Source organism: Acartia tonsa, chromosome 6, assembly GCF_053477335.1.
Source record: "Acartia tonsa isolate MP-2025a chromosome 6, ASM5347733v1, whole genome shotgun sequence".
Taxonomy (NCBI): Eukaryota; Metazoa; Arthropoda; class Copepoda; order Calanoida; family Acartiidae; genus Acartia; species Acartia tonsa.
The window spans coordinates 42868916-42894431 of record NC_137265.1 but is presented as its reverse complement, the minus strand read 5'-3'; the positions used below and the strand labels follow the sequence as shown (position 1 = coordinate 42894431).

Below are 25516 nucleotides of genomic sequence, written 5' to 3'. Positions count from 1 at the left end.
ATTAATCAAAATATGCTTGTTTTTTGTTTAAAAAATGTTTCCCAATCATCATTTGCATGATTATTGTTTTCAGGAATGTAATATGCATGATTTTTATTTACCATATATTCACCCACGTATATATATTTTTATTGTAATATTTACTGTCTTTTTTCAGTTTGGCCTCTAAAAAGCTGTGTTTTTTAAAGAATATATCGAGAACTCATTTTCATGAAATTGTCGGCCTCTCTAAAATCCAAGGCTTCGCTCAAAATATCAAATACTTTCGATAGACACCTTAACCAATCTGAGGTTAAAATTTTAGGAATGTAATGTTTGATATTTTTTTTGGAAAAACTTTTAATCAAGTGTGTTCTAAAGTCTCCATTAACACTCACTCACTTTATCCACTTTTAAGAAAATATGGACATTTATTTTCATCAAGAAAATATTTGTTCTTTAATTTTCCTGCCACCGACACAAGCATTGCAAAAAAAAACTCACCACCACCAAATTTATTTCAGGAAGGACGTGAGGCCGCGCGACGGAGAGTCCAGCTTCAGGTCCACCAGCCTCGAGAGCGAGGTCGACAGAGAGCACAGTGAGATGGTTGTCAACTCGCACGCGCACAACAAGCACGGCGGCGGCGGCGGTGAACGGCGCCATCATCACCGCCACCACCACCACCATAAGCACAGAAGCCACAGCCACTCTAGAGACACGGATGGCGGTGGCGCTGCCAGGTCGGAAAGAAATGCGCACTCGTCAAGATCAAGATACTAACAATTTTATATTTTTTCATAGGGAATTTCATTTTTTTTTACCGTAGTAAAAAACATTTTTTTATTCAGCTTAATTTTTACTCTTTTCTTTTTGTCTTCTTTCTACTATTTTTGATGTAATAATTTTCCCTAATTAGTGGAAGCATTATTTAAAATAAAATTACTTTTTTATGACCATTTTGAAATGATAATTATTTGAATTTTGCACATTACTTAAATCACGTATTTTTTAATCCCACAATTTTTATCATATGATACATGACAAAATATAAGAAGGCATGCCTATATCACACATAGATTAACCTAGCTTTTCAGATAGGTATACCAAGTATTACTTATTTTCAATGATACTACTAAAATTCTTCCAAAAATTAGCTTCCAATTTTTCCCTATATGTTGTTAATGTTCTATTATTGAATCAAAATTATAAAAAATGTATAGTTAATTTATATTTATTTTTAGTGCCAAAAATGCTTTAGAAGAAAAGCAGAACATATTTTAATAGTTTCTCTTTAAGAGGCAGCATACTACTTAGGGTAAACTAATTTTAATTTCTAACAAAAAAATCTATTTACAGTTTAATTTTATAAGACAAATTAAAATCATATCATTAAAACCCTAAGTAACTATATATTTAAATCAAGTTATCTACATATCTTTAATTATTTAAATTTATCCGAAATAAACTACAGAAAGATAAGATCATTATTTTTTATTTTTTTTTTATAAATTTTTGTGCATGTTTAAGAATCTCTTTAAATAAAATCACTTCCAATGTTACCAAAATGATTAAACTTGCTATATAAATTCTAAAAATATTATCTTTTTTTTCGCTACTTTTTATAATAACTGTTTTAGAATTTATATACCAAATTTTGATATTAATTATTAAGATTTGTATTTTCCATATATTAGAGATACAGGGATAAAACAATGGAGAAGAAGATTATTTTCTCTTCCATTGTCCTATCTCTGTGTCATTGAATTATATAGTCATTGTTTAAATTATTATTACAGCGTTAATAATTGTAAATTATACATACTGTTATAAATAAATTATATCAAATTATTCGGTTTTTTCATTTTTACCAAAAACCTTACATGCTCAAGTATTTTGTAGTGGTCACTAAACCTGTTCATTTATTCTACTTTTTAAAAGATTTTCTATATTGTGCTAAGAAACAAGGATATAACATCCATACGTGGCGAAATACAAAAAATCGTAAACAAACAAACAAACGGAAAGTGTGAGTTATAGACCAGAGGTGGATTCTTAAAAAAGATTTGCCCAACTAAGCGATTAGTGGGGCAAAATTGTTTTAGTGAAAAATCCACCAAAAACACATTAAAAATCTACAAAAATTAAACAAAATCATAGAAGGGTCATCAACATGAGATTTTATTCAATTTTTTTATGTGATTTTTTCACGAAAACAATTTTGCCCCACTAAGCGATTAGTGGGGCATTTTTTTTAAGAATCCACCTCAGATGTTATTAATCATAATAAAGAAGAAAAGGCAATGAAGGAAATCACGAAATCTTAAAAAAATATATATTATTTCTTTTCTTCGACCTTGGGACCAAGTTGGTTAAATATTAAATGTCTATGAAAATGGGAATCATAACAGCATTCTATCTTGAGAAGCAGCCGAGAAAATCACATTACAATAGCGTAATTTAGTAGATTTGCCATTGAAAAGTGAAAAACAGGGAAAATGCTTATAAAATCTCATTTTAGTCATATGTCCTATTTATCAAAGTCTGCAGATACGTTTATTTTCTTATCATTATCATACACATTTTTAAAAACCTAATGTTATAAAAATATGTTATTGGCAAGTCTTGCTGTCTTTATAACTCTTAAAAATTACAAACAGCTGAACTTATTGGTTTTAACTTTTTATGTAAGCTTTTTATATATATCCTACAATAAAAGTAGTAAGATTTTTTTTTGTCTGAAGTTAAAGATCTCGGAAGTTGCTAGTCCAGATGGCCTCTACTTTTCAGGGAAGCTTTATGAACAGTAACGTGAGGTGGTTTTAGGTTAATTCTCTGATCTCCTATGCCCTTCTCTAGAGGCTATCTTCAAAGAATAATGATTTTTTTTCAAATTTTTGGTATCAGGGGCGTCCAAGCTTTTTTATTTGGGGGGGGGGGGGGTAATCACCACTTTACCCCCCCCCCCCCTTGAACGTCTATGCCTGGTATCCTTTATGGAGAAGGAATGGCTCTGAAGGCTTATGGCAGACGGGTCCAGTTTGGAAGTGTCTTTGGATTGAAAGGCCTGATCAAGAGAGCACTTTCTTTATCCTGATATAAAAGTAACAGGATGACTATCTGTATATGTGTTTGTAGCTAATGAACCGATATCGTTATCTTTACATTGAAGCTTCTTATAGGTCAGATAATGTTTTACTTTTTCCGATTGAAACTAAAATTAAAGGTTCGATAACCCTAACCGCCTCTGCATGTGATCCTAGAGGCCTCTCTGGGCGTCACTTGTTGCACATAATGTATGGCCTATATAAACCATTAATAAATAAAACTTTTTTCCATTAATTTATTGAAACAATAAGTCTTTAAAAAATAACATGTAAAGTAAGAGAAAACTGTTTCACATATGTGCATTGTGTTTATGTATTTATTTGAAAAGAGTGCGCGAGCTTTACTAAGAATCAAATTTCACTTATTTAGTAGCGAAGCTACTCTATAATTAACTTTTTCTGTCCATGAGGAGGGGTCCTTCAGTCAGCCCATTACCACTCTTTAAGGAGCATCCAGCATACAGTTTAATTGGTCCGTCGGCCATGCTGTAAAATACATAATTTTTTTATTTTTAAAGGGCTTCGTGATTTTTTAAAACTAAATATCACATATTCTATATCTTTGTATTTCGTTTTTATGACCGAATGAACATCTGCTTAATATTTCACTATGTCCGTTTGTCGATGCATGTTCTTTTTTGCTTTGCTACTTACAGATGTTGTCATCCTTGTTTCTCTGTATATTTAATAAGGGAGTAAAGCATTGTTTTTTTTACACAATTTTGGTGGTTTCCCAGAAAGTGTTTAATCGAGCACAGTATACTCCCCCGCCTTCCCAATTTAGAATATTTTTTGGTTTCCTGGTTTTTAATGTAGGATAGGTTAGGTTAGGTTATTTTGGGTACAAGGTAGCCCTGATTGGTTAAGGATAACAGCAGGAGTACACATATATAAAATATTTAAAAAAAACCTTCTTTTCAATTAAAAAGATAAAATTGAAGGAGAAGGAATTCTCTGCTCGCTAGGCACATTGAGGGAAAACACCATTTAATTTAAATACTTATTTTAGGGCTACAATCAGCGTACTAAAGATTTTCTCCAAAAGTGCTGAAGAGTTAAAGATCCATTCAGGGGCCTAAAATTAAGGGGTAGGTTTCTTTTTGGAAAAGTGTCGTTAGGACTAAAATTTCCCCTAAAATTTTAAGCCGCACCTCCTTAACTACATGAAATATAAAATGCAAAAAATCAAAAGAAATTTAACTTTGAATTTTCTTGATGACTGATTAATCAATCAAAAAAATATATAAAATCAGTATTTGTTAAACAAAAAGGAATTACAAAAAGTTAGGTAAAACTATATTTAGAGACAAGTCGTCCTGTATGGTTTAAATGCACGTATGTTTACAAAAAGTTATGTAATTCCAGCTATTGATTATACAAATACAAAAACATATTAATAAATGCCTAGCTAAATGTGTTAATCTTCCTTCCTTTGAGTCGGGCCTAATGAAAAAATTACAATAAAATTAGGATATTTCGGTACTATAAAAAATATATATACAGTCCTTTTTATATAAAAAAAAACTACGTCCAGACAGTCCATTCTTTGGATAGGGGCGGGGGAGAAAATGTAGCCCCAGAAGATCTAGAAGACAGTCTTCTAGAATCTTCTATATTATGATGGTTGCGCGACGTTGAATGATGTCGTCTTTGTTCTTCGGAATTGTAGTGGTGACGTGATGAAGAGTGATGTCGTCTTTGGTCCTGTTGAGGACTTTTGGAATGTCGTCTGTGATCTTGCTGGGGACTTCGGGAATGTCGGCCTTTTCCCTGAATATATTTTGTGTTTATACAATTTGCTGATCTAATTACGCTTGATTGTAAAATTAGTATTGCGGAAACGAAAATACAATAATTAGATTTTAAAAAATTTTTATTTTGATAACTTACTTTTGAAGATTTTCTGTCATCATTTGGTTTTGGCCTAAAATTATAGTTTTATTCATTTTTTGCAAGGTTATAAATATTAGATTGGCCCAGAATAAGGCCTAATTCATATTACGATGTGCGGGCGTGATTTAATCATAATACATCATTTATAAAATAACTTTCATTAAAAGAAATTTTTAAAAATATATAATTCTATTACAGGAAATGCATTTTGCTATTAAGATTTTGTTTTTCTAATTTCCATGAACAACGACGACTTTTTTATAATTTAATGCTTTTTCGCATGCGTACGAGTCGTACAATTGTAAACAAACAGACAAATTAAAGTAAATAAATACAACAATATTTTGTTTTCATTAAAATTTCTTTCTTAAACCCTAGCATTTTTTAATATAAAACTTAGAAATATGTGATAATAATGATACAGCCTTATGTATTAAATAACGGATATCTTTATCATTAATTTATACCTTTTATAATTTTCTGTTTAATTTTAAATTTCCTATAATATAACAGTTCAAATTAGAAACAGTAGCAACTCTATAACAGTTAGGGAGTTGAATCCATTTTTATAGAAGCAGAAATATAATCTATGATTATGGTTTGGACCCTCTAAAACTGTAATCTACCCTTCCACTTTCCCCTCTCTTGGTGAAGATATCTTCAACGCCGATACGATTTTTGAAATATAAGATTCCACTTTTGTCTCTCTTGTTGAAGATATCTTCAACAAGAGAGGCAAAAGAAGAATCTTAAATTTCAAAAAACGTATCGGCGTTGAAGATATCTTCACCAAGAGAGGGGAAAGTGGAATCTTATATTTCAAAAATCGTATCGGCGTTGAAGATATCTTCACCAAGAGAAGGGAAAATAGAATCTTACATTTCAAAAATCGTATCGGCGTTGAAGATATCTTCACCAAGAGAGGGGACAGTGGAAGGGTATATTACAGTTTTAGAGGGTCCAAACCATAATCATAGATTATATTTCTGCTTCTATAAAAATGGATTTAACTCCCTAACTGTATAATCGTTACTACAAAGTCCGTACTTATACACATTTAAAACAAACTCATTTTCAAATGAAGCTAAATTCCAACTTATACTTTCTGTGATAGTAATTTATTGCATCATTTTATAAACAGTTTTTCGCCGATATTAAAATAAAAAATTATAAGATTACAACTAGTTTTGTTAGTCCTGATAGTCTAACAAAACTGGTATTAATTGTATGTTTTTTTTACTTTAATTATTCTTGGAAAATTGTCTGTAATACGCTGCTATACATGATTTTTCAGAAGGGATGAAAACTGGTACAGCGGACATTAATCGGTTTTGACTCCATATTTGAAAAATTATTTATCGAATTTTATTAAAGACACTGAGCTTTTATACGTGAGAAAATATTAAGGTTTAAAGTTTTTATTAAACCGAGGTTAAAAAAATAGATTTTTTCTATAATTACTCAACAGAATTTTAAAAGTAAGGTGTCAAATTAAAGATCTTACTATTTTTGTTCATACTGGCCATTTTCTTCTTTTATTTTGTTGCGTTTTAGTACCTTAAAACCGACTTAATTATTTTTAAAAAAAACTTAAATTACTTAAAAAATAAGAGGTCTACAAAAAAAACGATTGCATATCTGAATTCTATGAAAAATTTTACATCTACTACTTACTAAAAGCACCGGCTAGCTATCTTAAATAAAAAGCAAAAAAGTTAATACACCTTATTTAAGATCAATTAAAGCTAAAGGAAATATTTTTCTTCGGTTACTAAATATCATATATTCCCTTTTTTAGGATTTCATTGATTGTACAAAAAATGAAGAAAATCGACATTGTTATATAATATCTGCCAAAAAACATAGAAAACTTTTGTCGAATTTAATGACTAAGGATAGAATTTTTTACGTTTTTTATTCAAGCAATGCAAAAAGCGTGGACAATATTTTTAAGAACTTTCATTGGCATAGAATAATCTCATTAAAATTAGGTATTATTATTGATTTCAATGGCTTTAAACAACAGTTTACTTACAGAACATAACATATTTTACACGGAATTCACACATAAAAATTGAAAATTTACCTATTTTTGTTTGTTACCAGTGATTTATTTATTTGTTTATGTTTTTAACATTACTTAATTTAATTTTTCAATAGTTTTTTTTATGCTCATTTAAAAAATAAAAACTTTTGTTTCTTAAGTTTTAGTTTTTTTTCACTAGTTGCTTTGCCATTGTAAATATAAAGCAGTATTTGTTTCTGATTTAAATGATCCCTGAATCAATATAAATTCGGTTGTGCTTTTCATTTAATCCTTATATAAATCTTTGGTAGTATTCAGCTTTATTTGACACCCAACCCTCATTGAATTAAAGCTTCAATAAGCTAAGGTATTTAATATCTAAAAACAAGAACTATTCAGTATTCATGCATTTCAGAGAGGCATTGTATTTGTCCTATGCATAATACAGACATGAGAAAAGTAAAATAAGGGTTACTGGTGGATTTTTAATTATAAACTTATTTTATGTGATTAAATTAGTATTTTTAAAATCAAAATCACGAAACCTTATGTTTATTATGATAGTGAAAATGGAAATCAGTCTAACGAAATCAGTTTTCATCGTAGAAACAAAATTTTTAGCTTAGAATGCCTGTATAGGCAGTGGTTACAACGTTCGAAGAACCGCACATAGAATTAGGCATAAATAAAAAAGTAGCCTGATTTTGGGCCAGACTAATAAATATACAAGATTGGTATTTAAATTTTCTTTTGACTTTAAAAACAGTTTTCCAGTATGGCTCCGAAATTGATTAATAGCCACTGTATTAGAACCAGTTTAATTTGAGCAATACTCAAAAATCATATAGCGCATCGCAGTGACACAATTTTCCACGAACAATGAAATTAAAATCTGAAAATTGATAACAGTTTTGTTAGACCGGGCCTTTGGTCCGTTAGGTCTATCAAAACTGGTTTAACTCTTATAATGTTTAACTTTAATATCCGCTGAAAGCTGTAAGTAATACGATGCGATGAATAACTAATAGATAATCTTTTTTCATCCCGTACACAAAAAATTATTAATAGAATAAATTATTATCTATACCTAGAATAACCTTGTAAACTATCTTCACTGGTATACCCATCCTGATATTCAGAAACTCCCCTAAATATAATTATATACAAGATATCTATCTATCAATTTTTATCTCTATCTGTTTTCCCTTTTATATCCATCCTGATATTAAAAAAAGACTGAATTATTGCTGCGCAAATTCTTGGAAAGAAGTATTTTTCTCACATTAAAAGGACAAATATAACAAAGTAAATTATAGAGTAAAAAATGAAAGGAAATGGGATATTAACTATTTTTTACCTAAAGCAAAATAAACCAAGTCAAAAAAGAATTTAAAAATTGATAATAAATAGTAATTAAACATTTTCGTAAAATAGGAGAATTCACCAAATAAAGTTAAGGCGCCTATCATTGACAGCTGCCTCCTGCCTGCGAAAAGTATATTCAAGGTAAATATAAAAGGTAAGCGGTTAAAAGCACGTAAAGATCAAAGTTTCGTAGTAAAAACATCAAATGCAAAGATTAGACTTAACAGAGATTAGTCGATTATAAGTAGGTAATTTCCCTTCAAAATTTTACCATTATCAAGTATATCAAACAGTACTATAACAATTACCTTAAATAAATGAGAATTTTGTTATTTTTAAATGTTCGTTAAAACAAAATTTGGTCTTGTAAGTATATTTAAAATATTTATTAGTGCTAAAGATATAAAATTATATAATAAAATTAATTACATTTATTTAATTTCAATTGATTTATATAAGATCATTAAGTAAAATTTTAAGTTACCATCTTTATTTGAGTCCTCTAGCGGTCATTTTTAAAACTACATGATATAAGTTTTCTTTGGTTCCATGGTTTTATATGGGAAAGGTTGTGTGAATTTTAGATAAGGGTTTTTTCTGTATTTTACTACTAGAAGAAGTGGAAAGTTGACTATATTGCTAATATATTTTTCTTGTTTATGGACAGATTTTAATAATTCAAAAGCATTTAAAGCAACAATTTATATATTTGCAACAAAAGCTATCATTTATCAAGGAATGGTAAATTTTAATACAGTTTTAATTGTGTAATGAAAATGTGTTCAAAACTGATTAATATCCGATGGAATTGAACGGTTTCTAAGCCATACTGAAAAATCATGTATCTTATTTTAGACAACTTAATAATAAATAAAGGGGTGTTTTAATCTCTAAAATGCAATTCATTTCTCTATTAGGAACTTAAATCTATCTATATTTTGTAAAAGTTCAGTTTTACTTTAATTAGGGTCAGTCCGTCCATCCGGAACGGTTAGCTCTTTTCGTTAATATAGACATGTTAAATTGTACTATCTATTTCAAACCTTGCATGGTGATTCCTATAACAGTTAGATCAGATTTACAAAGCGAAGATATTCTTATGATTTATTTTAGCTTTGCAACAGATTTACTTACAGTTTAAATTCTGCTTATTAAGCTTATTATTCTGGCAATATAAAGTGTTAATGTTCGTTTGTCCTGCTGTTACAAAGCTTCGCTTTATGGATGTTGTCTTCCTTGTTTATAGAACGACTAAAGTGAACATGGATAAAAAAATCTAAATAACCTTGAATAGCTGTGTTGATAATGCTTGGGTTTCATCACATAATCCTAAACAAAATTGTTTTAATTTTAGAGCCTTTATCTAAAGGGATAAAATATATTCCAAACGATAAATTGATATTCAACCCCTATGATAATAAACAAAATTACCCCTTTTGTATTTAAAAACTGTCAAGTGAAACGTTAGGACACTCAACTAAATTAATAAACCATGTATGATTTACTAAAAGTAACCAAAGCCTTTTAAGCTAACGAATTAGAAAAAGGCACTATAAAACTTTGGGTACACATGACGTAACTTCTTATTCAAAATAAACATGTATAAATTGTATTGACTTTTTTGCGATAGGTTATTGCTTGAAAGAATCCAAATGGCACTGTAAGTAATATATACAAAGAAGGTGTCCTAACTTTTAAGATCTTACTACTTTTGTTCATTATAATGGTAACTTTCTTCTTTTTTTTGTTGCGTTTAAGTACCTTAATTTTTAAAACTTAAATTACTTCAAAATTAAGAGGTCTACAAAAAAAATGATTGTTTATTTGAATTCTATGGACCATTTTACATCTACCACTTACTAAAAACACCGAATAGCTATTTAAAAAAAAAATAAAAAAGTTATGATACCTTCTTTTCAAAAAAGGGGGGTTAGCTGTAGATAATATTGATTTACTTATAACATTTTATTTTTACCTCAGATTTATTATACTTTGCATTTGTTGGTGGGGGTTGATAACCAGACGAAAATTTATTTTCTCCCTAAAACAAAAATAATTGACGTGCACAGAGTTTTACCAGAAGTTGTATATTTGAATTAAATAATCTTGTATTTGTATGGTGATTCTTAAGATTATTAGACACTATGATATAAAAGAAACATTTCCATAATCATGTCTTAAAGTATGCAAGTATGTCCTTTAACTGAAAGCGATTTGAACGATTCTGGAACAACATCGCAAACTTTTTTGAAAACCTTATTATCTATCTATCTTTCCATCTATCTATCTATATATTACCTTTCTGTCATAACTATTTCTCGAGCTGTCACAGGAGCTATCTCTGTCATTTGGCAGCTTCACTAAAAATTTGATTTCATTAAAAAAGATTTTGTGGGATAAGTCAAAATTAAAATTATTAAAACCTTTTATTTAGCAATAAATGTTAATTCTAAAAGTTTTTCTTTTTCTTTTTATCTATTTCTTCAAATATGCATTAAAAAAACTAAATGTTTTTATAGTGCTACAGTGCATAACCGACGACTCAACCAACTGTTTTAAATTTAATAAGAACCGTGATTCAACTTTTCTTATCTCAAGATAAATTTTTTTTATAAGTTTGAATGGCTGTAAAATATAAAAAAAATTGACATCATTTTCCAAAAGGCATTTGAAAAAAAGGCACTTTCCCTCAAAGCACCCAGTCGATCCAAATTACTTTAGGATAAATTGAAGATAGGAGGGAGGTAGTTTTTCGTTTGTTTGTTTCTTACTGTAGGTTAGGTTTGGTTAGGTTAAATTTGGTACTGGGCATCCCTGAAGGGTTTGGGCACTGCAGGTATAACCTCTGCAGTGATAAGGGCCCCCGCAGAGGTTAGCAATAGGAAAAAAACTCCAACCTAATAAAGTTAAGGGGTGTTGGGGCACCGAAAACAATTAAAAATGTTAAGTTTACCTATGGTATCTGTAAGTTTCTGTTTGCCTGCTTTCAGTCCATCCCGAAATTCTTTAGATACAGATCTGGCGGTCAAACTATGAACCTGAAATATATATATATATATATATATTGTATATAGATAGACAGATAGATACATACCAGCTATAAACCAGATATAGATATATAGAATCATAGACAGATAAATACAAACATACATACTATGAACCTGATGTGAAAAAAAGATAGAAGAAAATTAAACCTATTTATTTTTTTTATAATGTTTCATCTTGCCTAAAGGGTTAAATTTTAGATAAGGAACATGAATTTTTCAAAAAATATTAGTATTTTAAAATACCGCTAGGTGTGTTTATAAATGATAACTAGTGTTTTTTCATTACTGTATTATTTTAATATTTTACTATGATAAAATAACATATTATTATTTAATAAAAAATGTTAAAACATTATGTTTAATAATATCGTTTAGACTTTTTTTTCTTTTAAAAAGTAGATATTTATTGTAACTTTATTTTATAAAATATTAATTTATCTCTTACACAAATTACGTATATAGTCTCCTAATTCCATCATTCGGCTTTTTAATATTTTTAAGCTAATAATGCCATTTAATGATAAGTAATGTAAGCTAAATTTATTAATAGATAGATGGACAGACTGATAGATAAATAAACAGACTGACATGAAGAAATATAAATACCTTGGCTCTGTGAAACTTTTAACGTTTTACTTATTCTTTCACTATCTCAATAGTAGGTAGGGAAATAATTTAAATAGATAGATAAATGTATATACCTGGCTAAATTTTCCTTGGCTTTGAGAAACTTTTAACATTTCACGTACTCTTTCTACTATATCCATGATAGTTGGATAGACAGACAGGTAGATAAATGGACAGACATACAGATAGAGATATATACCTGGCTAAATTTTCCTTGGCTCTGAGAAACTTTTAACATTTCTGGTATTCTCTCAACAATCTCAACCTTAATAGGGAATAAATCTCATAGCAACCGCAAAACTCTAACCTCTAACGAAGAAATACCACTTTTTACCAAATGGGTAAAAGCCCTTTATAGTGCCAAAAGAATATAAATTAAGAAACTTTTAGCTGAAGCATCCCGAATGACGTCATAATAGTATATTTTAGTATGGAGTCATTTGGGATTTTTGGGCAAAAAGTTTTTAAATTTATTCCCCTTTTTATAGGCACTATAAAGAGCTTCTCAAATGGGTAATGGGTAAATTTAAGGGTATTAATTTCAATTTTGATTTTAAAAAAATATCCTATTTACTAAAGAAGTTCATGTTCAGAAAAAAATCTGCTAGTTTGGGTGAGTTTAGAGATATGACTGGGAAAATTTATAATAAGTCATATACTAGGTATTTTTTGTCCCTTTTTTTAACTTTGAAAAAAACTCAATTATATAATAGATTTAAAATTGTGCTATTGAAGTTATAATAACACTTACATTTGGTTTAATTTTATAATAAAACTTACATTTGGTTTAATTTTCTTTACTTCTTGTTTCTTTTTCTGAAATTTACTTGTCAAATCACGAACTAAAAAATAATGAACAATTAGTCAGGCAAAACTTAAAATTTTACAAATACTTAAATCTGTATAGAAAAGGGATACACCACAATATCTTATCTTATTATATCTTTGAACCAAATTTTGTGCATGATTAAACGAACAAACGTCATTCAGACAACTAACCATTTAATTACACGACCTTTTTATGGAATTCCTAACTGTGTATGGTAATGAGTTGCGCCTATTTTAGGCCAATACATTACCAATGCTCTAATTATTTCTGCGACTGACATGGCAATAGTAGACAATATTTTTAGCGTTTGAATTAAACACTGTATTGGGCCGAGATTCGAATATTTCACTTTCCATACATGCAATGGAAGAATGCGCTAGGTTTTATGCCAGTGCACCAATCAAGTTTAGAAAAACTTGAACCAGACAAAAACAGTGACAAAACCTGTGCACACCACTGGTCATACCTGATGGTAAGAATACTGGCTCATTTTTTTCATTTTCTTCTTCAACATATCTTTCCCTAAAAACAACAAGATAAAGGTTTTTAAGAAATAGAATAGAGACTCTTTAAAATGATATCCAACATTGTTTCTAAAAATTGTAAATTCAAATTTAAAGTAAAGGTCTAATTTTGTAAAATGTTCATCTAACCATAGAGGACTAAAAGTTGTAAAACAAATCTTAACAGCTTATTTTAAGCAATGTTAGGCTTAGTAAGGGTCCCCATTGGGTTTATGTTTACCACAGGGGCTAGAAACATATTTTAAAATAGGGATTAGTAGGATCGAGGTAGAGTTATTTTGTTGTCTTCAAAGTACTTCGACTGATTATACGCATTTCAGCTTTAAAAAATACCTAAACTAGTAAATTAAAACATATTCTAAAATAGTGATTAGTAGGAGGTAGGGTTATTTTGTTGTCTTCAACGCATATCAGCTTAAAAAAATACCTAATACTAGTAAATAAGTTTAACGCTTTGTTTACATCAAGGTGTCATTTATATTCTTTTATTCAGTTAGGAAATTTTGATTTAAACTTGTATTTTTTTCACTTCACTTTGGGACTTGAATAAATGAATCCTTAATAGTAATCCAAACTTGAAATAAGAATAAAAATCTTATTTCTATGAATTAGTTTTTTTTTATATTTTAAAATAGTTATTGTAATTTGCTACCTTTGTCCTAGAACCGTGAATTCATTCTTTGCATAAGATACTTTCTTGTTACTTCCAATGGATGTAGTACCAAGACTTGAATCATCCTACACAAATTTAGAAATTAGAATAAGAAATATAATAATATTTATAGATAAAAGATTAGGACAAGGGTATTAGAAACGTTCTTGTTACTTTCAATGGATGTTGTACCCAGACTTGAAGCATCCTAAACAATGGATATAGAGTACATGGATATTGTGGGAGATACATGTTTTTACTAGCTGGCTTATATTCCCCCTGACCACGGAGGAACGTATTGACCAATATCTGAAGACTATATTAGTAACTTGAATTCCCTGGCACAGTATTACCTATTCTATATCCATTTCCTACACAAATAAGGATATAAAGAGCTGAAATATTAATGGATACAGGATAAGGACAATGACAAAAGAAACTTTCTTGTTACACCACTTGAAGTTATACCCGTACTTGAATCATTGAATAATTCAATTAATCTGTAAGTTCGACAGTCAGTTAGCCCGTTATTCCGTAACGCCAAAGTGGGAATTTGATTTTCTCGGTTGCCATTGTAGAACTTCAGCTGAAATTTTCAGTATGATTACTATATCAGTTAGATATCTAATCTTATTTTATGTATTTGTGCTTATTTACCCCTCAATAATCAATTTAATTAGTCTATGTTAGTATTTCAAATTAATAGACATACTTGCGTAGATTAAACTAGGTTCAGAGTAGCTTCGCTACTAAAAACAACTTACCATGCTTCTGTTTCTTGAATTATTTGAATATGACGAAGTATCAAAACCAACTCTTTCATTCTCTACTAAGACAATAATTATTAATTCATAATAATAAATAAAAGTAACCATAGAACAGCATCCCTTGATATTGTTGAGGTAAACCTTCCCTTGACTGGACATATAGGAAGCATAACGGTGAAGGATAAAGGTTTAGCATTTAGTGAGATCCTTCGCTACAAATGACATAAATATATATAATATTACTATAGGTCATGTTTGGTTAGGTTATAATTGGTACTGGTTAGCCCCGCAGGGCTACGGTACTGCAAGTATATATACTATAGGCTCCATAGAGTAAAGCCCCCCCCCCCCCCCGAGGTTAGGCTCGCTAAACACTCTTTGTTTTATTCAAAACTACAAAATCACACTAATTTCACTAAATTAGTACAAGATCAATTACAAAGTAGTGTTGATTTTCTTTTAAATTGGGTTTCCAGGGTTCACAAATATACCTGTTTCTAATAAGCTGTCCATACTTCCACTTCTACAGATTGCTGAATCTGTTTCGTCTAAAATGAAACGAAAAAATCACTTTACCTTTACATGTCTTTTGTCCCATAGGTCAAGTAAGTTGTATCCTAGCTAAATGCTTTTTAATTACAATTACAATACATCTTAAATAGCAGCCGAGAAAATCAAACTTCCTCCTAAGAGCGTTACGGACTTTTAAAAGACATACAAAGTGAATTATAGAATAGCTTCGCTTTTAAACAATTCTTTTGAGTGACAGACAAATCTTACAAAGTAGTTTTGTATACATATCAGCAACAGAAATAACGCTACCATACATTTTACTAGTGTCTGTCTGATAGTCAATTTCCTATTTAAGAACGACCCTAAAATAAAAATTACCTTCAGGGGCGTCCAAGCTTTTTATTTTGGGGGGGGGTAACATTTTTTGAAGGGGGGGGTAATTCAGTTTTTTTGGGGGGGGTAAAATGGCGCGCGAAGAAAAATGGCCCCCCCCAAAATTTTTACCCCGGGGGTAAAATTTGCTTGGGGGGGGGGGGGAAATGAAAAAAATTTTGGGGGGGTAATCGCCCCATTACCCCCTCCCCTTGGACGTCTATGATTACCTTCTAATTGCATTTGTTTTGCCCTTTCTTGTTTCCATTGCCTCCATTTACGATTCTCCTGAAATATTTATGAAAATCACTTTTTAACAAGGACACAATGTGCTGTCCCAGAAGTTCTGTTGAGCAAACTTATTCGTTTCATAATTATATTGAAATAAGAGGAAGGAAATGGAAATTCGTTGCTTAACAAGGCACTTTGAGTGGAAAAGCCAAATTCACGATTTGTATTACGACTAAGGGTTGCGAACCTGTTTGAAATAAAAAAAGGACGAACCCCAAACTGTCTCACTTTGAGAAAGACGATTCCAGTGGCGTCATATACGTTTCGGGAAAGAAAAAAAGATGGGGGGAAGAAAATCTCTTCAAAAGAGATGGGAGAAAAGGGAAGATATTTTCTTCCCCCCTTCCCTAAACGTATATGACGTCACTTGAATCGTCTTTCTCAAAGTGGGACAGTTGGGGTTTGTCTAAAAAAGGCAAATCATGAGAGAGTTCGTGAAAACATTTTCTGTATAAATAATTTCCCTGTCCACGTCTTCCAAATGTCAATAGAGGCCTCCCTTGAATTAAAATGGTTCACTCGCTCTTACAGTTGGCTTAAAAACCTTATGCACTTTTATTGATTCCAAAGTTTTCAAATAATTAACTCTAATTTCTAAAAAAGGGTTAGATTTGTTAATCATCATTAAAAAATTTGGATAAAAATTTACATAAAATATCGTGCATTGTTTTTCCTTAAGATCCTTGCTTTAAAACTAACCTGTTCCCTTTTCTTAATTTCATTCTGAAACCTTTTCACCTCTTCGGACACCCTGAAAAAAAAAATATTTTTCTATAGTTGGGGTTGCACCGTTTATAACCCTCATCGTTAATTGAGACACGTTACGTCATATTTTTCTTTCCCGAAAAAGGGAAGGGGGGAAGAAAATCTCTTCAAAAGAGATGGGGAAAACCCCCTTATTTATACATTTATACTCTGATTATTCAGTTCTGACACTATATAGGTGTTAATGTCCGTTTGTCCTACCATTTCAGTGCTTCGTTTTTATGGATGTTGTCATCCTTGTTTTTATTTCAGATTGTGAGATTTTCTGAAAATAAGATTCAAGCGATAATTTTCTTCCGATGAAATATCCCTTCCGATTAATTCTACCTGACTGTTATTTCTGTTTCATCATTATCATCTAGTTTGTCTGCAGTACTTTTATCCAGGTTCAAGCTTCCAAACTCCAGACTATCCAAGGTATATTCTGAAAATGGATTTCTTATTACTTGGATCTTACACAAAATTATCAAGTACTCTAATTAAGTGAAACTCGAAGTTGGCTAAAATAACGCTACACCCTTGATCCCATCCCCTCCTCTCCCCCCTTTCAGTTTTAAAAATCACTGAACCCTCTTTTTTTATCCAGAAAACTATTTTTCTTTGAATTTTTGTTTATTTCGTTTTTTTGTGCCCCCCTACACCCCTAATGAGTACGCCCAACGCTTACCTTGTCTAGTTTTAGGAGTGTTGGTATTGGTGACAACATACCCTTGTCTTTACCGAGTGGTGGTGCCCCTACACATCCCTACATCCCTCATGTGCACTCCTACATCACTCAGAAGCAACCCTATTCCCCCATATGCACCCCCAACGCTTACCTTGTCTAGTTTTAGGAGTATTGGCATTGTTGACAACATACCCTTGTCACCCCTAATTAGGCTGTGAATTCCTACGTATGTGCAGTGCACCCCCGCACCCCCATAAACACCCACAAAGCTTACCTTGTCTAGTTTTAGGAGTGCTGGCATTATTGACAACATACCCTTGTCTCCCCTCGGATTTATACACTCCCTGAAAAAAAAATTATTTGTGAACATTTTTTCTTGTAAGATTCCCTACTATTACTCATCTCGTGGAAATTCGGAATTACTTTTCTCGTATTCATTCGAATCCGGTGGATAGGAACCGGTTCTCATCCATACGAAAAAACTATGTCTAGCATCGTATTATATCCAGCTTTCTACGAAAATAAAAATTTACAATCATAAGATTAAAACCAGTTTTTTAGCCGGTGCCTTCGGCACCTCGGGGCTAAAAAAACTAGTTTTAATCTTATAATTGTACATTCTATATCCGCGGAATGCCGTTTATAATACGATGCGAGAAATAACTATTATAGTATGTAAGACATTAATATAAATAAGCACAGGTAAAGTAATCTGTTATATTCCATTCGATGTTTTTACTACAAATAAAAAGCAAGCTATATATTTACAAAAATGAAAAGTAGTGAAGAATAAAAAGAAAGACAGACGATTGAAAAAAAAATCACAAAACCTTAATTTAAAAAATATTTGTATGTCTTTGGTTGCATAACCAACAGACCAACAGACATAGTAAGTTGTATTCTGGATACTCTTTGAAATTGGGTATCTTCACACAAAAAACATTTTCCCCAACAGCGTTACAAAATCCTTATACTAAAGTAACAGGATGTTTGTCTGTCTGTGTGTCTGTCTGTGTGTCTGTCTGTCTTTGTGTACCGAAGGATCTCGCTAACCGCTGAACCGATTGGGTTCTCCTTAACAGGGTAGATTCTCATATGTCCCGGGAAGGTTTATAACTATTTTGGGGGAGGGTACCACCACCCTCCCTAGAGAAATTAAATTTTTAAAACATTTACCAATTTTAGAAAGAGAGTTCAACGAAAAATAAACATCAAACGTAATTTTTTTTTAACTTTTTCTTTTAAAATCTAAAATAAGAAATTGAATTATCAAATTCGACTCTCTCCTCCTCAAGTGCCCCTAGAGGCCTCTAGGGGCGTAGCCGCTAGTAATAAATAATTGACTAAAAAGGGGCCAACATGATATTTGATTACCTGTGAAAACCTAACATTTTTCACTTTAACAAAACCACTCATTTTATTAATCATCAGTTTGTCATTTCATTTTGTTATATTTCTAAAAGGAAGGGAGGTAGGAACATTAAACTGTAAATTATACTGGTATTCAAAATTTTATAGTCCGTTCTTAAATATGTAATAGACTTTTTATCCTCGGAGTTCAGTTAGAATGAAATATTTAGATGACATAATTTCAACCCATAAATATCTATTTATGGCTGACCAAATAAATAAATGAAAAAACGGCCATAGGGTAAAAAATGTTTACACTTTCGAACCAATAATATATTCAGATTGATCTTATATTGTTTTCCTTTTTCCCATTGGCCCAAAAAGGTGCTTGGAGATCTACACTTTCTATATTTACTGTAGATGTTGTAATGAAATTAGATTCAGTTTGTTAAAATGCAAATTAATTGGTTTTAAAATTAAACCATTTCAAATTACATTTGACACAATTTCTCTTTTTAACATTTTCTTTTTTTGTTTATTCTCTCTCTTTCTCTCTCTCTCTTTTTTTTCTTCTCATTATTTCAAATGATTTGTTAAGTTAATGGATTTCTTATTACTTGGTTCTTACACAACATTATTATGTACTCTACAATGTGAAACTTGTAGCTGGCTATAATAGCAATCCTTTATCCACCCCCTTTACCCCACCCCCTCCCACAATACTGGATAAACAAACTGGACAATAAATGATGTGTCCATGTTAGCAACCTAAATTAACGACAATTTTTACCCTGGCATAATATCCAAGTATGTTTTATATCTATTGTTAATTTTCCAGAAGTACAGTTACACTATAAATATGGTATGTTAGTCTAAAATCTAGATTACCAATAAACAAAAAAAATTTACTATTCTTACTTCATCGATGAGGATCTTAATCATTAAAAAAAATTTTGAATTCATTAATGAGCTTTGAATAAAGATAAAAAACATTAATTTTTACAATTTTTGCTGTGCTAATTTATTCTTTTTTTATTTAGATAACTAGATTCATGGCTAGTTAAACTAAAATTCATTCAAACAACAATATTAGGATTTATAATAAATTGTTTTTTAAACTTTAATAACATTCGTAAAAGAAAAGAGTGTTGGCTAACATGTAAATATTTAAAAGTAAAAAGCTTCCAAAAGAAGTAAATACCAGGAATAGGTATAACCAACAAGCAAAATAAATCTAAAATAATATTTGGGGGGCAAATGGAGAGGTCGTCAACTTTACGATGTGTTGCCCCCAAACGACAGCTGAAAAACACGTATAGGTTTCGTGATTTTTTTCCGAATTTAGTTCGTTACTGGTATGAGCTGAGTAAATACACAGTCATGGAAGCATTTATTCTTTTGCATTAGAATTCTAATAAGGATGACAACATTAGCAAAGTTAAAATTTACATGTTAAACAGACGTCCAAATTATGGTTTCATAATCTTTATATATAACTAATTGTATATCTATCTGTCGGTGTGTATGTTTGTATCATAGGATTTCGCTAACTGCTGAACCGATAAGGCGAACCTGTTTTTTTTTGTTTTCTCAGGTTAGGTTAGGTTATATTGCAGGGTAAAGGTTATCACTGCACGGTTAGAGAACCGAATGTATATGCCCAGAGGGGGTTAGATTAAAACTAACTCTCCCCCTGTTTTTCAATTTATTCTAAAAGTAAGGCAGGGGTTCTTTGCGCACTATACACAGAGAGGGAAAAACCAAATCTTCTACTAAAATTTCAGAAGCATATTTTATCCAGTAGAAAATGAAATCATACCCTCTAAGATGTACTGACAAACAGACAAAGTGATTCATAGTGGATTATTATCAAAATAATTTTAACCCTTACAGATCGGGCCCCAATTCCCACCTTAATAGATCGGGGGGGGGGGGTCATATTGACCCCCCCCCTCTATCTCGGCTTCTGTTACAGATAAAGACGTAAAATTTTTTTCTGGTGGTTCATGTGTATTTTTAGAGAAAATTACTTTTTCTAGTCATAGCGGCCAGGCCGCTCCTTAGCCGCTTTTTAGCGGCCAGCCGCTAAATTTTAAAACAGCTGTAGAGCGGCCAATTTTGCAGCTAGGATGATCAAATTTTAGAACGAAATTTTATTTTTCATAACAAAAAAATTACTTTTTCTGATCATCGCCGAAAAACGGCAAATAACGGAAACCGTTATTTTCGGCGGTTGGCGGCGGTAAAACGGCGGTTGGCGGCGCCAATTAATATTTTTATCTGTTTATTGTCGCTCAAGAATTTACCAAAAAAATTTATAAGTCTCTAGCTGTAATAGAAGCCACGATATTCATGATATATGTCTGTAGTAAAAGCCGGACAAAAATCGGCCATAAAGTCGGTCAGGGTGCGGTCAAACGGTCATAACACCACTATTCTCATAAGGTCATTGATATCTTAGTATTCACCAAAAAAAATTTAGGTTTCAAAAGTCATAATGTAGAAATTAAGATTTATTTAGAATTTTTTTAAAATTTTGGTGCTACCCAACCGACTTTGACCGGACACCACGACCGACACAGACCAGATATCCTAATAAAATCAACTCTTGCCGACGCATAATTACTAAACTCAAAAAGTCATGAAGTCACAGCTCTCCATCTTACCTACAAAAAAAATGACATTGAAAAAACTAGAGGGGGGGGGTCAATATGACCCCCCCCCCCCCCGATCTGTAAGGGTTAATAGAAGATTGCTATATTAAATTTTCTTTCAAAAACATAGGCTGCACAGTGCAAATCATAGATGTATGTACAATCAGAGGAATCTTCACAACAAATGTAAGCCATCTATCTTAAGCATGATTTTATAATTGGAATTATAGAGTAGCTTCGCTACCAAAATGTGGTTTTAAAATGAAATATTTAAGTTATAACAAATATATAATAAATGGAGTTATTAACGCTACAATGCAACAAAAACCTAATTTAGTGATGATACTTTATTTATACAAATGCATTTAACTTTTTATGTCTTTTTAAGTAGCAAAGCTACTCTATAATTTAAACTGTCTGTTCGTTAGTCCGCAAGTAACGTCTGAATATTCACAGTTAGTGATCGAACTGGAATTTGAATGTAAATTACAAGGATTGATAATCCCATTAAAACAATATTTTTAGAGTCAACCCAGAAAGGTATTTAAAGTAGTAAGATTTTTTGTCTGCAGCTTAAGATTTCAATAACTACTGATTAAGTTTTCCCGTGTAGGAAAGAAATTTGGATAGTTTTAGGCTATTTTTATCTATTTTTTACCCCTTTGAATAATATCCTCTAGATGCTCATACATGTTAATATTTTTAATTTATCCATATTACTCATATTTTAACTATTCCTTGTTTTTAATTATGATACTTTATTTGTTTTAGATATTTATATGTCTATGTATTTCTGAGTGTGTATTTGTCTATGTGTGTGTGCTTGTGTGTGTGAGTGTGTGTGTATAGTTGTTTGTGTATGTATGTGTGTGTGTGAGTATGTGTGTGATGTATCTAAATTAGGATGTCATGATGATTAAATATATTAATTAGAAGTCACCTATCTAAATCAAATAAAAAAAGTTAATGTAAAACGACAAATAAAAATATTTGACAAAGAAGGATTATTTTTTTGGATTAGGTTTTCATTTCAGGAAAGCTTTAGACGTAGGGGAAGTCTACTCCTCCCACTCCAACCCCCCCCCCCCAAAAAAAAAGAGGTCTGGGAGTTTTATAATGTTTAGTTTACTTAACTTTATAATATTGTCATAGAAGTTTTATAGAAGCTTTGAAACCGATTAACATACGCAGAATTAGATTCGCTTCTCAGCTATACTGAAAAGTCATACATAACATCGTATAACAGACAATTTTCCACAAATATGAAAATGAAATCATAAACTAAAACCAGTTTTGTTAGTCCGTAATTCGTCCCCACGGATAATACCCGATTAATAACTATTATGCATATTAATTTTCTTTTTTTTATATTTTCCTTGTCATTTATCTTTGCTTGTTTTGACCGTATGCAGTCTTGTTTTTTTTGTTGGAAATGTTAGCAGGGTTGGGATGGTGTTATAATATTTTTCAAGGTAATCCATATAGAAATTATTCAGCTGGAAAAAATCAACTTCCGCTATATTAATAAGGACAAGCATATGCATTTATAGTAGCGCAGCAATAACAATCTAGAGCCACTTTTGGATCATGGAAAGAAAATGAAGGAGCGGGTTTCGTCGAATTTTCACAGTAGCTTTTGTTAGGTTATTTTTGGTTAGGTTGGGTAAATGTTAATGATTACCCCGCAGGGCCTAAAAATAAAATAAAATCTACTGTGAAAATACATCAAAACCTGTACATCTTTCCATGATCCCCTTTTAAAAAAAACAGTAAAATATCAAACAGTAAAACTTTTTTTTGTTGCAAAAAAATACAATTACCTTATGAGGAATTAAAATTTTTTTTTGATTTAAGCAATTTTTAATCTATTATACTAATTTATGTTAATATATATTATTTCGCAGCCGGCTGTAAAAAACACTTTCAAAGCCGAAAAAAGAAAAAAATATATGTTGACAGCTCTAGACCCCTTTTTACTAAAAATAAACTCCTAAAACCCTTTTTTCTTCCAAAATTAACCCCTACCTAAAAAAACTCAGAATATATGTAATTTGGCTTCAAGTTAAAGGGGGATGTGGAAAATAACCATTTGGGCAGGGGGGGGGGGTTTACTCGAGAACCCTTAGAGCTAGAGGGAGCTAATTTTGGATTTAAGCTTCTATGGGGCCAAAGTTACTTTTAAAATTATCGTCGACCCCCCACCCCCCCCCAAAAAATTTTTTTTTAGGGGGGGGGTAAAATTTTTTTTTATTGCATTTCTCGCCGAATTAGGCAATTTGGAATCATTTGAGACCATGTTATTTTTTTCAAAAATTTTTCGCCTTACAAGCAACCCTGCGGGGGGACTTAGTCATTTTTTTCAAATTCTCGTTTATGAAGGTATATCTTAAATACAGTATGCTACTCTCTTAGTTTTAAAGATAATTGGATGAAATCTTTTTGATTGTGTCACTAATTACCCCAAGTTTTGGTATCTTTAAAAAAAACGGCGGCGGGACCGCCGCTCCCGCCGTCCGCCGCCGTTTTCCGCCGCCACCAAAAAAGAAATTTTTTATTGCATTTCTCGCCGAATTAGGCAATTTGGAATCATTTGAGACCATGTTATTTTTTCAAAAATTTTTCCCCTAACAAGCAACCCTGCGGGGGGGACTTAGTCATTTTTTTCAAATTCTCGTTTATGAAGGTATATCTTAAATACTGTATGCTACTCTCTTAGTTTTAAAGATAATTGGATGAAATCTTTTTGATTGTGTCACTAATTACCCCAAGTTTTGATTCAGTTATGTTAAAAAGTATTATTTAAAAAAATCAGGTTGATATCTTTAAAAATAAGCTCAGAACTCATATTTTTAGCGTTTGGGGGGTTTTTGTGCTCCACAAGCCCTAAGAAGGAAAGTCCCAAAATGAATCTGTAATGGTTCGTTGATTCAGTTATGTTAAAAAAGTATTATTTAAAAAAAATCAGGTTGATAACTTTAAAAATAAGCTCAGAACTCATATTTTTAGCGTTTGGGGGGTTTTTGTGCTCCACAAGCCCTAAGAAGGAAAGTGCCGAAATTCAATTTTCAAAGTTTTATGTGTACATCCAGTCGTATAAGAGAGCCTACAAAAAGAATTAGGTTGATAACTATAAAAATAAGCCCACACGGCCTTCCCAAACTTGGGTAAGGTTGATATCTTTAAAAATAAGCTCAGAACTCATATTTTTAGCGTTTGGGGGGTTTTTGTGCTCCACAAGCCCTAAGAAGGAAAGTGCCGAAATTCAATTTTCAAAGTTTTATGTGTACATCCAGTCGTATAAGAGAGCCTACAAAAAGAATTAGGTTGATAACTATAAAAATAAGCCCACACGGCCTTCCCAAACTTGGGTAAGGTTGATATCTTTAAAAATAAGCTCAGAACTCATATTTTTAGCGTTTGGGGGGGTTTTGTGCTCCACAAGCCCTAAGAAGGAAAGTGCCGAAATTCAATTTTCAAAGTTTTATGTGTACATCCAGTCGTATAAGAGAGCCTACAAAAAGAATTAGGTTGATAACTATAAAAATAAGCCCACACGGCCTTCCCAAACTTGGGGTAAGGGGGGGGGGAAGTTTGTACAGTTATAGGAAATGAAATTCAGTACTAAAGTTTGGGAGGGCCGTGTGGGTTTGTTTTTAGAGTTATCAACCTAATTCTTTTTGTGAGCTCTCTTATATGACTGGATCTACACATAAAACTTTGAAAATTGAATTTTGGGACTTTCCCTCTAGGGGCTAGTGGAGCAAAAGACCCCCCCAAACACTAAAAATTTAAGTTCTGATCTTATTTTTAGAGATATTGAGATTATTTTTTTTTCAGAATTTGGAATCATTTGAGACCATGTTATTTTTTTCAAAAATTTTTCGCCTTACAAGCAACCCTGCGGGGGGACTTAGTCATTTTTTTCAAATTCTCGTTTATGAAGGTATATCTTAAATACAGTATGCTACTCTCTTAGTTTTAAAGATAATTGGATGAAATCTTTTTGATTGTGTCACTAAGGGGGGGGGGGAAGTTTGTACAGTTATAGGAAATGAAATTCAGTATAAAAGTTTGGGAGGGCCGTGTGG

The 25516-nt window shown here is 31.4% G+C and overlaps 2 protein-coding genes across 2 annotated transcripts in view; one reads left to right on the top strand and one right to left on the bottom strand.

Annotated features, from left to right (window-relative positions):
• LOC145322721 (uncharacterized) overlaps positions 1-1830 on the top strand; it is a 51263-nt gene extending 49433 nt beyond the window's left edge. Inside the window, exon 18 of the mRNA XM_080164952.1 lies at positions 504-1830. Coding sequence (XP_080021078.1) covers positions 504-762 — 259 coding nt within the window. The 3' untranslated portion in view covers positions 763-1830. The remainder of the gene's footprint in view (positions 1-503) is intronic.
• A 2539-nt stretch (positions 1831-4369) lies between these two features.
• LOC145323115 (uncharacterized) overlaps positions 4370-25516 on the bottom strand; it is a 59077-nt gene continuing 37930 nt past the window's right edge. The window contains exons 8-24 of the mRNA XM_080165501.1: positions 17699-17768; positions 17085-17181; positions 16692-16743; positions 15932-15989; positions 15308-15364; positions 14814-14878; positions 14050-14135; positions 13340-13395; positions 12825-12886; positions 12244-12309; positions 11324-11408; positions 10669-10730; positions 10346-10411; positions 9656-9699; positions 8093-8152; positions 4977-5010; positions 4370-4856 (exon numbers count right to left, since the gene is read on the bottom strand). Of these exons, the coding sequence (XP_080021627.1) occupies positions 4611-4856; positions 4977-5010; positions 8093-8152; positions 9656-9699; positions 10346-10411; positions 10669-10730; positions 11324-11408; positions 12244-12309; positions 12825-12886; positions 13340-13395; positions 14050-14135; positions 14814-14878; positions 15308-15364; positions 15932-15989; positions 16692-16743; positions 17085-17181; positions 17699-17768 (1266 nt within the window). The 3' untranslated portion in view covers positions 4370-4610. The remainder of the gene's footprint in view (positions 4857-4976; positions 5011-8092; positions 8153-9655; positions 9700-10345; positions 10412-10668; positions 10731-11323; positions 11409-12243; positions 12310-12824; positions 12887-13339; positions 13396-14049; positions 14136-14813; positions 14879-15307; positions 15365-15931; positions 15990-16691; positions 16744-17084; positions 17182-17698; positions 17769-25516) is intronic.